The sequence below is a fragment of the Lates calcarifer genome, linkage group LG20 (assembly GCF_001640805.2).
Source record: "Lates calcarifer isolate ASB-BC8 linkage group LG20, TLL_Latcal_v3, whole genome shotgun sequence".
NCBI classification, from domain to species: domain Eukaryota; kingdom Metazoa; phylum Chordata; class Actinopteri; family Centropomidae; genus Lates; species Lates calcarifer.
Genome location: NC_066852.1, coordinates 9,048,309 through 9,063,677, shown reverse-complemented (window position 1 = coordinate 9,063,677; position 15,369 = coordinate 9,048,309). Strand labels below are relative to the sequence as shown.

Below are 15,369 nucleotides of genomic sequence, written 5' to 3'. Positions count from 1 at the left end.
CTAGCAAGATAGTTCCTATCTCGGATAGCCTTTCCTTGTCTATGCATTATCAGTAGAACAGCCTGCACTTAGATAAATGTAATAAACAAGTTGACCAATATAAACAACTTATGTATAAATCTGAAAGGTTGTGTTTATATCTTTCCAAATGTTTTTCAAGAGAATAAAACGAACTCAAGGTCAGTTTGCTGGTTTATTTTTTCATCCGCGAATGGCGTTTGCTCATTTATTTAACCCATAAAATGATTTATGCGCTTATGTCACGTTTACTGGTCTGTATTTAAAAAAAACTGATTAAGAACAGCTTGAATTTATTGTGGGAATCGGTGCAGCCGAAAACGGAAGTAGAAAAGAGTGAGGCCTCTCGTTGCCGTTTGCCTCCTCTTTGGTGATTGGTCAGATGATGAATATTCGTCATCGTCACGTTGATGACGTAGAATCACTTCCTGGTTGCTCCACAAACCACATGCGTGGTGTCTAATCTTATTTATTTGTTTGTTTTGGAGCAGCTGCACGACATTGGCGAGATGTTTACATCATATTATCATCATGTGTTTACAGCGGAGCTTTAATCAGAGACAAACCACACATTCCGAGCGTCTTTTTCGTCACCAAGAGGATCAGTCTCCTACTGTTTCTGGTCAAAGACCACCTGCACTATTGTGATCGCTGTATTTGTCTTAGTTCCACAATGACAGGAGAGCGAAATTCTTTAAATTGGACGCAGTCAAATGCAATTGTTGAAGCTTTATCAGCAGAGTCGTGTCACATTGTCCTGGAAACATCTCCTCCAGACTATGTGGAGAAGATATCGCGGTACCTCAAGTCTTCTGTGAGACAGAGCAGCCAGGATAAAATATATAATGAGCCAGCTGAAGCAGAGAGGTAAGGATGATACTCTCATGTTATAATAATAACAACTTCTCCTGTGATAGCAGCCTGAAAATGATCCAATTTGACTGTCTACATGTGTAACTGTGTCTCTGCAGTGACTCAGGAGACAGCCTGTTCATAACTCAGAAAGCAGTGCCTGAGGCTGTGAGGTCAGGAAGGCGGCATCGCTACAGCCTGAGGTCAAACCTAACATCTCCTGGAGATGTACAAGAAAGTGAAGATGACACTTCATCATCCTCTTCCCATAGAGAATCCAAAACAGGCAAAACGAGGAAAAGAAAGAAAACCAATCTGCCAAAGTACAGTTTCCCTTTCCTCACAGAGGGGAAGCGGAAGCCCAGGAGCACTCTGTTATCTGTCCGGCAGAACGCAGCCCTTCATGTAAGGACAGCTGATACCTCCAATACCTCAATGTGCATTTTATTTAGCTGGTTGTTATTGTTGTTACACCTTCATCAAATGTTCCTCTTTACAGAATCATACAATGGGAGGCTTCTTTAAATGTGTCCGAGAGCTGTGGCAGGGCTATCAAAAAAGAGAAGATTTGGCGTCATCTCTGCCAACGGTTGACATGGAGGGGGAGTACATATCTCCACTGTCAGAGTAAGTTTCCAGGAATAACTGTGCTCAAACAAAGTCACGCGCAGTATGATGTCAGCACTACCTCAACCTCTAACTATGGGGCTAATCTCTTATCATCCATTTTTAAGTGTAGTTTTGGAGAAACCAGTCGAAATATGATTAAATGATTATCTTTACTAAAACAATACATTAGAAATGAGACCATATAGTAAAAGTAATTGATGATAGCAGGATAAATTTAGATGCCAGTAAACCTTTGGGTTCAGTACCACTCGATCTGAAAGCTGCTTTTGATGCAGTTGATCACCAGATTTTTCAAATTAATCTATTTATATATATATTAAGCCTCAGTGGTGTTATTAACACACATGGCATTTCTTTCCATAGCTGTGATGACGCACAGATTGATGTGGCTGTGTCTCCTTATGACACAGGACCAACTGAAGCTCCTTTAAGATAGAAATATTTGCAAGCCCAAAACAGGATAAAACACACATTTTAGTTGAAGGTTATGAGGCTCAGAGAGAGAAACTGGGATGTAACTAAAGTGCAGATATTTCTCACTCTGAGCAACACAGAGCTGCACTTACATCCAGCAGACTGGGCTGCTGTAATGCTCTCCTGACTACCTGTCTCCTATCTACCCCCTCTGCAAGAAGAGAACACATTACATCTATTTTTAAGTCTTTATACATTGCCTTGTCTTTAAAGCACTTCATTGTTTTGTACCAGCCTACTTGTCTCACATGCCCCCAAATTTATCATGACTAAATTTGATGAGGCAGCTTTTAGTCTTTATGTTCCAAACAGTGTTGATATCTTTAAATGCTTTAGCCTGGCTTTTGATAATGTTCGTATGGCCAGTATTTAATAATTTCCTTCATTTGGCTTGTGTTTTGAGATGTTTTAGTCCCTATTATTTGTCTTCTTTTAAATATATTTTTATCTGTTTTATTAGGTTTATTATTACAGTTTTATTTTTATTTATCATGTGCAGTCACAAATTGTTGGACTGTACATTTCTTCATTTGTTGGTCACCTTCAGAGCGCTTTGAATTGCACTAACCTGCATGAAAGGCACTATACAAATACAGTTTGATTGACTGATTGGTAATAAAACATCTGTTTTGTTCTAGAGAAGAAGAAGAGATGTCAGAATTTGAGGACATCAAAGTGGTGGTAGGTTTTCTGTTAAAACAAAGAAATGATGGATCTCAAAGAACTTCCTGAGTGTGAGCTTATTCTGTGTGTGTGTGTGTGTGTGTGTGTGTGTGTCTGTGTGTCTGTGTGTCTGTGTGTCTGTGTGTCATTTTGCAGGAGAGGAGATGTTTTGTTGCACCATCCAAAACAAAGTGCTCACAACCTTGGTACACTCCAGAGATGAGAGACAGCCAGGTAAAACAACAGAGGAGGAGGACAGGCAGACAAAAAATGTCAGGAGGAAGACAAAAAAGGACGTTACATAAAATACCAGCTAAGGCGTTCATATCAAGGGCCACGCTATTGTCTTCAGATACAGAGAGCTCTGATAGTGAAGATCCTTCCGATAGAGTTGTGGCTCAGAGGGAGACGAGTGATAAACGTGTGACAAGTGACAGAAGTATCCTGGCCCAGACTGAGACACCAACAACAAAGAGACGTCTTACCAGAGGAAAGAAAAAGATTCTTTTTCAGGAAAAAGAAAGGGAGAAAGAGCTCTGTGACGATAGTGATGCTACACTTTGTGAGCTACTGGAGCCACAGGGACGTCCAGGGGAAGACACACTAAAGCTCAGAGAAGTATCCCCAGATGTAACAGAGCCCCGAGCTGATGTTTTCCACACAGATGATTTGTCACAGACGGGACAGGCAGAGGACGAACCTGAAAGCCAAAGTCTTCTCCAGAGTCTCCCAGACTTTGTAAGTGACACTAATAATGATAGGGTACAAAATGAAACCAGGGTAGAGAAGAAGAAAAAAGCAAAACGAGATCATGAAGGTGTAGAAGAAGGAGAGGGCCAGAGTCAGGAGGAGCCAGAGGGTCTGCGTGCTACAGCAGCTGTGAACATGGAGGCAGAGCAGGAGACTGAGGATAACAGAGTGGAGCCTCCGGCACCACAGACCAGTGATGAGCCGCAGCTTAATGGAGAAAATTGGACGGAGAACTTGTCACACGGTGATGTCATTCTGAGACAGGAGGAGAGGCACGTCCCCGATTCAAAACAAATGAAAAAGAAGAGAAAGATGAATAAGTCGGCAGCAGATGACGTCAGACGGGAGGAGGATGGAAACTTAGAATCTGAGGTGAGACTGGAGACATGTGACACTGTGAATTACGGCAAGAAGAAGAAGAAAAAAAAGAGGAAAAGAGGTGTTGAGGACGATGAGGCCATTGAGCAGTTACAGTCCAGCGCTGTTTTCGAACCTCCAAACGATGAGGCTGAAGCCTCTCAAGAAACATTAGAAGCCAGTAATGAAAAGAAAAGAAAAAAGGACAAGAAGAAGCTACAGTCAGTTTCTCATGATGAAGCTCAGGTTGGAGCAGAAGGTGGTGTAGATCTGAGCTCGTCCAATGATGTAAGCGTGGAAGGAAGTACAGGACAGTCAGTGAAAACAAAGAAGAAGAATAAAAAGAGCAAAAGAGGTGTTGAGGACGATGAGGGCGTCGGGCAGTTACAGCCCAGCGCCGTGTCCGAGCTTCTAAATGATGAGGCTGAGACACAAAGGAATAAGAAAAGAGAGAGAAAAGAAAAGAGGATTGTAAACATGGAGGAATGTGAAGAAGAGGAAGCACTGAATGCAACTTCTGATGTACCTCAGATACCAAAAGAACAGTCAGAGGAAACAGGAAATTGTTTAGAAAATACTGAGGCTAGTAATGAAAAGCAAAGAAAAAAGCATAAAAAGAAGCAACAGTCAGTTTCTCATGATGAAGCTCAGGTTGGAGCAGAAGGTGGTGTAGATCTGAGCTCGTCCAATGATGTAACTATGGAAGGAAGTTCAGGACAGTCAGTGAAGAAGAAAAAGAAGAAGAGGGAAAGTATCTCTGAGGGGATGGATAATTCTAGCACTCCTGACAAAAACAAAATGGTTGAGAATGCAGATGATTCTCAGGAAACAGAGGAGCGCCCTGACGACCAAGATGCTGAATGTTTGACTAAGAAAAAGAAGAAGAAGAAGAAGAAAAAGAGTGAACTATTTAGCTCAAATGTCTCAGAGGAGACTGTGGCACAGAGCGATGATTCAGTGTCTGTGCAGAAAAAGGGAAAGAACAGGACCTCTTCCTTCCTTGTTGCTGACGCGGAGGAAAAAGATGCTCAAACACACAAAGAACAAACCTGTCCTCGTTCACAATCTGTAGCCATGCACGTCTCGGCAGAAAAGCCCGGTGTCAGCGCCGGCAACTTAGAAGCCGACTCGGCAGAAATCGCTGGAAATTTGGAGGCATCTGATGACGGGGTGAGAAAAAAGAAAAGGAAGAGAAAGACATCAGTGATGCAGGAGAGTGTGGAGAAGGATCACGAGCAGGATTTTGAAGAACCACGTCAGAGTGGTCTGTCTGAAACGGCTGAGGCAGGGGTGAAGGAAAAAAAGAAAAGTAAGAGAAATGAAAGTAAGTGGGTGACCCCTGTGGAAAGGTTAGACAATGCATTTGATGGCGGGCATTCTCAAAGTGGTGAGGCTGTGGTGTTAAAAAAGAAGAAAAAGAAAAAAAAGCGTGAAGAGGAGCAGTGCCATGTGACAGAGGAGAGTCCGGCAACTGCCACTGATGATGCTGAATCAGAAGCAGCTGCACTGAAAACCTGTAGCTCAGTCTCACACAAGAAAAAAGCGACCAAGGAAACACTGAACGTGGCTGAAAGTGCCTCACAATCTTCAGAGACGGCTGGAATTCTAGTATTAACTGATATGAGAGACAAGAAGAAAAACAAGAAAAAAATAAAAGCAACTGGTAATGTTTTGCTGGACGGGGCTGAATCTGCAGAAATTGAGACCTCTATAACCAAAAAGAAGGAAATGAAGGAGAGAAATAAGCCAATAACTGTTCCCAGCCTGACATCCAGCAGCCCTGTGTCCTCAGACACCTCCCTCAGTATCAAGAAAAAGAAGCAAATAAAAAAGAGGAGGCTTCACAATACAAATGAGGACTTCCTCTCAGACTGTTAGTATGAACTTCCTGAGTTTGACCAGCAAAGACGCAATCGCAAAAAATAACTGTTGCAGCTGCAGCTATCATGAAGCTGCCAATGTTTTTAAACTGACAGTGTTATAGTTGCAAGTCTACATGTGACTGTTAAGTTGTGAGACCTTCACAGTTGCTTTGTTTATGTATTTTGTTTTGTATCAAAGCATTTTGTACTAACACAGCTCTCAGCCTTTTTGGAGTTGAGATGAACTCTGGAGAAATAACAACAGGCCCAACCATCAGAAATTTTATTTTATTTTTACTTACAAAATAAAAACTAGGTGGAGGAAAATTTGTCCAAATCTTGTACATTAAATAATTGTTATCCATTTGTTTTTTGAGACTGTTGAATATGGAACAAAACCATAAGGACTACCTGAGTCTGTCTTTTATGTTTTGAATTTAATGAAAATCTGAACACCTGTCCTGCCACCTAATGGGCATTTGAGAGAAAGGTTCCCCAATCTTTTATCTCTCTGAGACAGTAAGATGAGACAATTTTTCCCTTGCCTTGTTATGAGCATGCAGCCGTACCTTTATTAAAAATGAAAAATGTTTTCAAATCAAGATAAATTCAAGTTTAACTAAAATTCTTATGTCTTATGAGAAATATCACTGTTACAAACTTCACCTGCCAAATTTGAAATTCAAATGTCTCATGATGGTGAAGGTGTGATTGTTGATTTCTGTGCTGGGTATGTCAGCAGGCTCCCTCCGGCTGAGTGAGCGTCAGTGTTTGCTGCAGGGTTAACAATGTACACCTTAGGAGGGGACTATTCATGAAGTTAATAGGTAATACTTTACCACTTCTGCACGTCAAACATTTTCAAGACATCTTACCAAAAAAGTATGATCATGTTTCTGCTTGTTATTGGTGCAGGCAGTTCATGTTTTGTAGACAAATGTGCAAAATATTTTACATTTTGTATAATTTTAATGGCTCTAGGTTTAAAATCATCTGACTTGTCTGCTTGTGTTTCTATACTGTGAACATCATTAATTAGATAAGAGGAACCAGTAATGGCATCCTACAAACAGTTGTATTTTAGGTTATTTGTTATTTTGCTCCACTGAATTTGTTTTAGACCAAAACTCCAGCGCAATACAGGATTATATGGCTGTAAATACTGCAATTGTCTTCTTCCCCTTTCTGTTTATCAAATGTTGCACCGTTTTATTTTGAAGGTAATGACCGGAAGTAGTGTCTCGTCGTGTCTAGCTTAATAGACTTCACGCAGATACTTTAATAGCAACAAGGTTTTGAGTACAGTTTATTTTGGAAGAACTTGGCCGGAAATGAGCGGTTAAATTTTCGTGTCGGTTTCACAGTGACAGGTAAACAATGGGAGGAACCTTGTTAACCGGAGTTTCGGTTGCAACTCGAGATGCCGTGCACAACTCAGCGCATTTTACGCACGGTGACTGACCACAACAAGCCAGCGGGCACGTTACGTAAGCGCGCAGCCACAGCACAGCAGGCATTTAAATAGTGAAGCCCGTGAAGCTCCAGCCAGAAACTTTTTTTTCCTTCGCTTCTGAAGCCCGTGACACCAGCGTGTCTTCACCCAACAACTCTGCGCACCATTTTTTTTCCCTTTTATCACTCAGACATGTCGTCTTATAACAACAGCGCGTGTTATAGCGAGGCCAGGAGAGTCGCTATTTTCGGTGGGACGCACGGGAACGAGATGTCAGGCGTGACGCTGGTGAACCTGTGGATGAAGAACAGCGCCGAGGTGCAGAGGAAGAGGGTCGAGACCAAACCGTTCATCACCAACCCGAAGGCGGTGGAGAAGTGCACTAGATACGTGGACACGGACCTGAACCGAGCGTTCACCCCCGAAAACCTCAGGTACACACACACCGACACCGTGTAGCTGCTGCTGCTGCTGTTGTTGTTGTTGTTGTTCCTGGCTGCTGTCATACATGTTGAGTGCAAACTTTGTCATGGAGCGGAACCATAAAACAGACTGACATTCAACAACAGACTCGTATTAGATTGTTGCTCTGATTTTCAGCTCCATCTCAAGGGAAAGGGGAGGGGGGCACATGTACATCCATACTGTAAACTGTGACACTGTCTGAATAGTGTTATTTATGTACATGCTGTTATGATGGCGCGTGACTAGAAAAAAAATCCCATCTAACTAATCACTGTGCTTGAGACCTGCTGGACTCTCTTCAAGGTGGTCTGGGCTGAATCTTTGAAGATGTTCGCTCCAGTTATTTTGAATGTGATGGAAATGTAATGCCAGCTCACATTATGCAACATTATTGACACAATCGGCTGTGTGTTTGTGCTCTGTCAGACAAATGATGAGAATATCATAGGATCTCTTGCTTATGTTTAACACAATAGACCTGAACACAATACAGTTTAGATGGATAAACGCAGCCGCACTGATGACAGGTCGTGAAGAAAGGGTTCACACTGAACTGCAGCTGTAGCACGCCTTGTAAAATCTGACCTCAGTCTAGTCATACCTACAGAAAACAGAGTGGCGGACATTGCCGTCAAAGAGATATCATCACAGGTAGTGTATCGTGTGTGTTTACCATCAGCCATGTACCGTCACCCCCCGCCCCTCTGCCAATAACAGCAGAGCAGTGTGTCCCCTCCTCCCGGGCTTCAGCTGACTGTCAGCCAGCAGGAAAAACGTGAGCGGAACGTGACCGAGCTGCAAATGATTTAAGACGATTTTCGTGTGCACTATAGCGGAAATGAAGTCTTACGCAAAAGCTGGCTCATATAGGCAGTCTGCATGAACACACACAACAGCCTATTTACACTAATGTGGTTGGATAACAGCATCGTCTCCCACTATTCATAAAACATTATTCCCATAATAACAGTCCCAAGGTCACTGAAGTGTGTGTGTGTGTGTGTGTGTGCTACATAGTAAGGCAACTGTAATCCCTATGTTTGTGAGTTGAGTTTTATCCCTATAATATTTGAAGATGTGCTTATTAGTTAAATCTGGGCCTTTTTATGGTATCACTGGTCAGTAGTTGAAAGTAGCCACTTCATACTTATACTACTTTGTTTATAAAGGAGATATTTTGTAAACTGATCATACTTTTAATCTGATTTTACAAAATCTGATTTCTTACTGAACATTCAAGTACTAAAGTATGTTGCAACTGTAATTAGCATCGCCTTGACCATTCACATCATTTAGTTCTTATATATGAATACATCAATTCTAATGATCCATTCACATAACAGTATAATGCCTACAGGGGCCAGTCTGCATAATGAGTAACACTTTAAGTACATATTGTTCCCAGTACTTCTGTACTTTTCCTCAAGTAAAATTATGATTGCAGGACTTTTAACTGTAATAAAGTATTTTTATAGTGCTGTTGCTACATTTACTTAAGTAAATTAATGAAATACTTCCTGCACTACATGCAGAACACTTAATAGTATTAAGTATTACAGGATTTCTCATGATAAACTCTGTATCTCAATGAAAGCTCAGATGATATGGGTGAAGCTACTGTGACACTGCCTCATCATGTAAATGTTTAATGATTTTGAAAGATCCTCTCAGCTCTCTTCAGCTTACAAACTGCTTGGCCTCTCTGAGGGGAACATATAAGAAGATTAACCACTTGGAGCCTTTTTTTCTAAAAAACAGTCCATGGTGTCCTCAGCTTAAATAGACTGACAGCCCTGCTCCTCCTCATATTTACTGTCCGTGTGCTCTCTCAGATGAAGTTAGTATATTGGTGTCCACTTTATCAGCTGTAGCTCCCACTACGCTTGTGTACTCATGTCCAGACAATACCAGATATTTGCTGAAAATGGGGTCTAAAGAGCAGATGTGAGGGAGGAGAGACAATATGCACAGCAGAGGTGCTATTCTACAGTAGCTTGGAGAATGTCCTAGACTAGTGGTTATTTTGAAACGCTTTGAAAGAGCTAAGAGAAAAAAAGGGGGCAGCTCTCATTCTGTGGTCAGAGTGTGCAGAATGTCTGTCTGGGGAAAAAAAGCAAGTTTAGCCCAGGGACAAAACAAAGTTCTCAAGGATCCCTTAGTGCAGACATGCAAGGCTTGGAAAAAAGTGGATTAAATTTCTTCTTTATGCTCACAAAAGGAGGCCACTGTCCTGCTGAATCCGGCTTTTGTGTTCCTGCGTAGAGTTCATGGCTGCCATGACTTTCTACATTAACAAATGTAGGTTGTATCACAGTAATAACCATCAAGAGATCATTTGTAGTTATTAATGTTTTCCTGTTATCCACATGTGAAGGACTGCAGTCCATACAAACCATATGTTCACCTCAGTTATTGTGTAACACTCTCTGGGTGCTGCTCAGAGGGATTTTTCCACTGTGGTCAACGGTTGGTGAAAGTGTTACAGAGCATGTAGGACAAACAGACACCCTTGTGTAAATCATTAACATGCTTCATTGCTTTCTTAATTGTCTGATAAGGCGTGAATGTGCTGGCGTCTGGCTGCTTTCTAATCGTGTGTGTGTGTCTGTGTCCTGCAGTGCTCCGGGAGGAGATGACTTACCCTACGAGGTGCAAAGAGCCCAGGAGATCAACAGGATATTTGGCCCTAAGGGCAGCCCAGAGGCCTACGATGTTATCTTTGACCTCCACAACACCACATCCAACATGGGCTGCACTCTGATCCTGGAAAGCTCCAAAGACCACTTCAATCTGCAGATGATGAACTACATCAAGGTGACAGCCTCGAGGAGCACAGTGGAATTTTTGAAAGTTTTACGGCACAAACACACCTGTGTACTGCAGCTGTCCTGAAAACCTGCTGTTACAAATAACACTGTATGTGTTGCTGCAGCACAGTATGTAGTGCGTCAAAAAACTTAAGATGCAGGCCAACTTCTGGCCAAAATGAAAGAGTTCTCTGGGTCTCTAGTTTCCTCTCACCAATGAGTCAATGTTTTGCTAAAATCAGGTCTTCAGGATTCAGTTAACCTGTGTAAATAATAGACTGATCTGTTTATCTGACAAGCTCATCTAAAGGGTTAACCCTCCAAACTGACCAGAGGAATGCCTCTTTTTTTTAGTTATTTTTCTACCTTTATCCACAAATCTCCCTGATGAACTTAACATTGTTTTATATACAACTATGAAAGGTGTTTGAGGCTTCTGGCTCTTGTACCATTTATTGCTCTTCAACATAAAACAAAGGCAGCAAGCAGAGCAACACCTGGAGCAAAAGAGGAGCCAAAAGCAACATGCTCTCGGTTACTGTAAGCAATAGAGCTCATGAGACATGTGTTCATAACTTTTAGAAATGCAAATTGCTACACAGAGATACATAGATAGACAACTGACTTCACCCACTCAGCCAGCGTTTTATCACCAGACATCAGTTATTTAATGACTCATTTCTCTGCCCTTTATTTGGTAACAGATTGAACTTTGTGCTCTGTGACTGACTTCCTAGTAAGTGTCCGTGATCATCCTTCTGTTTGTTATTGCATGTGTCACATTTGTTCCAAACTGAGTTGTTGCAGATTTAATTTTCCGTTCTGCTGAGCAGAACCTTGAAGCTGTCACTCGCAGTTTGGTCGGCTTAAACCACAGTTGGCTGGTGTGCAGCATGCGACTGTGTTAAGGCGAATGTTTGATCTGCAGCTGAGATCTTGTCTTTGTTGGTTTTGTGTTACAGAAAGCCATCGCTCCAGCCAGTTGTCTCGTTCTGCTGAATGAACATCCTCTTCTAAAGTATTCCACTTCACGCTCTGTAGCCAAGCACCCTGTTGGTGAGTGTCTCAAGTCCAGCCAGATTAGTCCGTGAACATTGACTGGGGCAGGTGAAGGGGTTTTTGAATGCCATGCCACCCCTGGTTGTCTGTCTTGCTTCGGCCCTGGACATTTAAGACATTCTTAAGGTGTCCCTGTAGTTGGTAGAACATACATGAAAATATGTCCTCTGTTTCATTGCAGGTCTGGAAGTGGGCCCTCAGCCTCAGGGTGTATTGAGAAGCAACATCTTCGAGGCTATGAGGGTAATACTGAAACATGCCCTGGACTTCATCGAACTGTTTAATGAAGGTAGGACAAACATACATACCACAGCAGCTTAGAATTTGAAGCTATATCATACCACAAGAACACGTGTATGCTGTTCACCAACAGGCTGTGAAGGATTATGCCTCAGCAGTTCAAACTGAGGCAAACGTGGCCACAGAATTAGCTCACTGTTGTTGAAGTTTGAATAAATTTTTCAGGTATTAAATCATGTCTCCTGAATTCAGAGTTGAGGATGACTAACGTTATGATACGTAATGTGTTATATAATGGACAAATAAGTTGTTTACAGTCAGTGGATGTTTGTCAGCATCAGCAAGACAAAAAACACTGTGTGACAAAATGCCCATGGGTGCTCGTCTGATTCACCCAGATGTACATACACCCCAGATCTCTAAATTTATCTGCATCATCTGGCTCATCACGCCTCCGCTCTGCCCCTCTCTCTTCCCTAAGGCACAGGAACAGTGTTTGCAATGTTTAGGTGCAAGGCAGCTTTTCCTTCCTCTTTTACGTAAACAAGCCGTGTATGCCAAGTGTGAGTTGCAGTCTGTTGGTTTTCCCTGACTGGCCTGCTGTTGAATGGCCTGCTTGTTGGGAGTTGGTCCGTTTCCATGTCGTTAGAGTCTGGCTGCCAATGCTGTTGTAATCTTCTGACGTGGGGCCACACTGGTGCTGATGAATGCTTTGGCATAGTGATGAATCGGTGTTCCTGCATTTTGAAGCTGAGCAGCATGAAGAAACAACTCATTTAGCAATAACAGACTATTGTTGTTCCTCCTGAAAACGACTTTCTCCGAAGAAAGTCTTATATAGATTCAGTGGGAAAACTGTAGTGTCTATGAGAACATTTGTCCTTTTTACTCTATGCTGCCACTTGCATATCAATCCAGCTCAGTTGTCTTACACTTACAAGCTAATTTAAACATGTACTTGCTTAACGCCCCAGCTCTGCCAAACACTACGGCACTTCCTGTTCTGTTCCAGAGATTGAATAAGGTCACTTTGGCACCGTGTGGCACCATCCAGCTTCTTGTTCCACAAACTCTACCAAAGAACTAAAATTAAGCTTTATGTAAGTTTAAAAATATTATATTAGAGATGTCAGTTTAGCTGTGTCAGTCTGTCTCAAGACCTTAGCAGCTTTATTTTTCAACACTTATCTCTTTTTATTACAGCTTTTTTTTTTAAATGTATGTTAATATATTATGTTTTTTAAAATCTGAGTTTGTTTTTAAAAGTACTCAAAGTTTTTCCTTCAGCTGTTAAGTAAGTGCTGTGTATCTGATGGTGAACTGCACACAAAGAATATAGTTATGTATATTTCTATCCATCAGAAAATGTAATTATTTTTAATGAAGCAAGGCTCATTCCTCCCTAAGTAACAGAAGCTTTCATTCATCACACGCTACGTGCATTTTACTGTCTTTGTACTTGCTTTCTGTTTTTTTATTGTGTCTGTATACCACAGCAGCAAAGGTGTGTTTCTTTCTACACTGTGTGCTGTGTATCAAGAGAAAGACAATAGATTCTACCTTGAACATTGGACCTTGAGCTGACCTCATTAACATGCATGGCAGAAATTTGCATGATCATAATTTACTGATTCACGTTCTTCCAATCTCATTCAAGACTTGCAAAAAATCACAATCTCCCATAGGAGCTCTTTGTTTGACATTTTTAGTTTTATTACACTGCCATGAAAGCCTACAGAGTCTTGTGAATAAGAGGCATTTAGGTACCTATTCTCTGTTCAGTATTATTTTATTGATGTTATTCTTAAGGTATTGCCTTTCAGATAAGTTGCCTTATGCTGAAAGTGTTTTGAAAACCTACAGCAAATTACTGCTTAGAGTTTGATTTTTCAGTCTAACTCAGATCTTGAATGGCAGACATATTTCTTTCATTGCATAATCCCAAACATCAATATATTCACTTAAAATTCACACATCTCTCTCCTCATAGACCACATTAAATGACTGTCAGAGCATCCCCAGGTTGCAGTTTTTATGTGAAATTTGTGTTTAGATATAAATGCTACTTATATTCACATGGCATTGACCAGCAGTCTTCTTTTAATGCAGGGATAATGCCTCTTCCCTCTGTTGTTATTAAGATTATCATGTATCTTTTTAAATGATGAAGTAGTTTTTGGTATACAGGATTTTCTAGGAACAACATTAAAGATGTTGTTTCCTGTGTGTTGTTCAGGCATGGAGTTCCCTCCCTGTACTGTTGAAGTTTTCCGCGTCTCAGAGAGGATTGACTACCCCAGAGATGCCAATGGAAACATCATCGCAATGGTGCACCCCAATCTGCAGGTAAACATGACAGTAGCCTGATTCATACCTGCCCTCACTCTCTCGCCCATATACAGTGTTTGACCTATTGAACCTGTAGATATGAGTTATTATGAAACAGGAAATGAGACGTCTTCAGTTGATTTGAGGATATATTTTTTTTAACTTTGAGCAACATACTCAAGTTACTCTCCCTGTGGTTATTGCTTGTTGTTGTTTCAGGACGGAGACTGGGAGCCGCTGAACCCCGGTGACCCTATGTTCCAAACATTTGACGGGAAGACCATCCACTACCAAGGCTCCGGCACCGTCTATCCCACTTTTATTAATGAGGCTGCCTATTATGAAAAACAACAGGCGTTTGTAACCACCAGGCGAGAAACCTTGGTAGCAAGTGCCATCAGAAAAGCATGAAAACTGCTTTGTGAGGCTAACAGTGATCACGAATATCTGTTAGCCGCAGCAACAATCTGTGTATAGATTTTGCACTTTGTTCTGTTAGAAACTGACAGACTTTCCTCACATAATGACTAGTGAATACACACTGATTTCATTTTTTATGCATTTACTATCAGAAAATCAATTAACTATGCAAAGAATATTTGTGAAGGCTTTGCAAAGAGTCACTGTGAAAGTCTTTGATCTGAAGACTGGTATATTGTTGTGGTAAGTATTTATGATACTGTTCTTATTTAAAAAATATATTCACATTACATCAACCAAGTTTTTTTAATACTGGAGGCCAGGCCTAATCATTGATGGCTTATGAATCATTATACAACACTCTTTAAGTTTCCTACTACTGCTCAGGAAGGCCATTGAGGATCATAACCTGCAACTCTCGACCCAAAACTGTAGTTGTTTGTCTTCTTCTGAAAATATATTTGTAACATCTTTAGGAGGGTGTTTGTGGCCTTTGATACTACCTACCTGTAACTCCAGTGGTTGCATCTGTGGTGCTGTCCTATCATTGCCTTAATAGAGATTTCTGAGAAAATTGCACAACGATTTTGGAGTGGAATTTGTTGATTATATGTGTCGGATAACAAGATATTATTTTGATAAGAAATGGTATATGTCCTGTTCCTCTACACAAATGGGATGCAGTTTGAAACGTGTTTTATAATAATATATTTGTGTCTATTTTGATATACTTGTACTGTATGTTTGGTTTTAAGTGATGTCTAAGAGTTGTTGATTCATGGAAAGCATATGTACTTTCTAATGTTTTTACGTCTTTGTTGTCTCAAAGTGTATTGCTGTGGTCTTACAGTAATTCATTTTTCATTCAGCAATATTTTTGGTAGCACTGTTTATATGATTAGTAAACCTCACTGTCCTTGAAGTCCTGTGGAAATGATCCAATCAATAAATGTAGTACTATGCTATACTGTGCTATTTTATTGTTTGCAGA

At 41.0% G+C, this 15,369-nt stretch overlaps 2 protein-coding genes across 2 annotated transcripts; both read left to right on the top strand.

The window, feature by feature from the left end:
• Window positions 1-141: 141 nt before the first annotated feature.
• Window positions 142-5,970, top strand: pho (phoenix). Its single transcript, XM_018692234.2, has 5 exons — window positions 142-885; window positions 990-1,275; window positions 1,370-1,497; window positions 2,613-2,655; window positions 2,794-5,970. Exons 1-5 carry the CDS (start codon window positions 692-694, stop codon window positions 5,620-5,622), a joined length of 3,480 nt encoding a protein of 1,159 aa, XP_018547750.1. The 5' UTR covers window positions 142-691; the 3' UTR covers window positions 5,623-5,970.
• Window positions 5,971-6,911: 941 nt separating this feature from the next.
• On the top strand, window positions 6,912-15,343 carry aspa (aspartoacylase). The gene is made up of 6 exons (XM_018692237.2): window positions 6,912-7,493; window positions 10,143-10,338; window positions 11,294-11,387; window positions 11,572-11,679; window positions 13,867-13,976; window positions 14,178-15,343. The coding sequence occupies exons 1-6, from the start codon at window positions 7,252-7,254 to the stop codon at window positions 14,367-14,369; spliced, it is 942 nt and encodes a 313-aa protein (XP_018547753.1). The 5' UTR covers window positions 6,912-7,251; the 3' UTR covers window positions 14,370-15,343.
• Window positions 15,344-15,369: the final 26 nt, after the last annotated feature.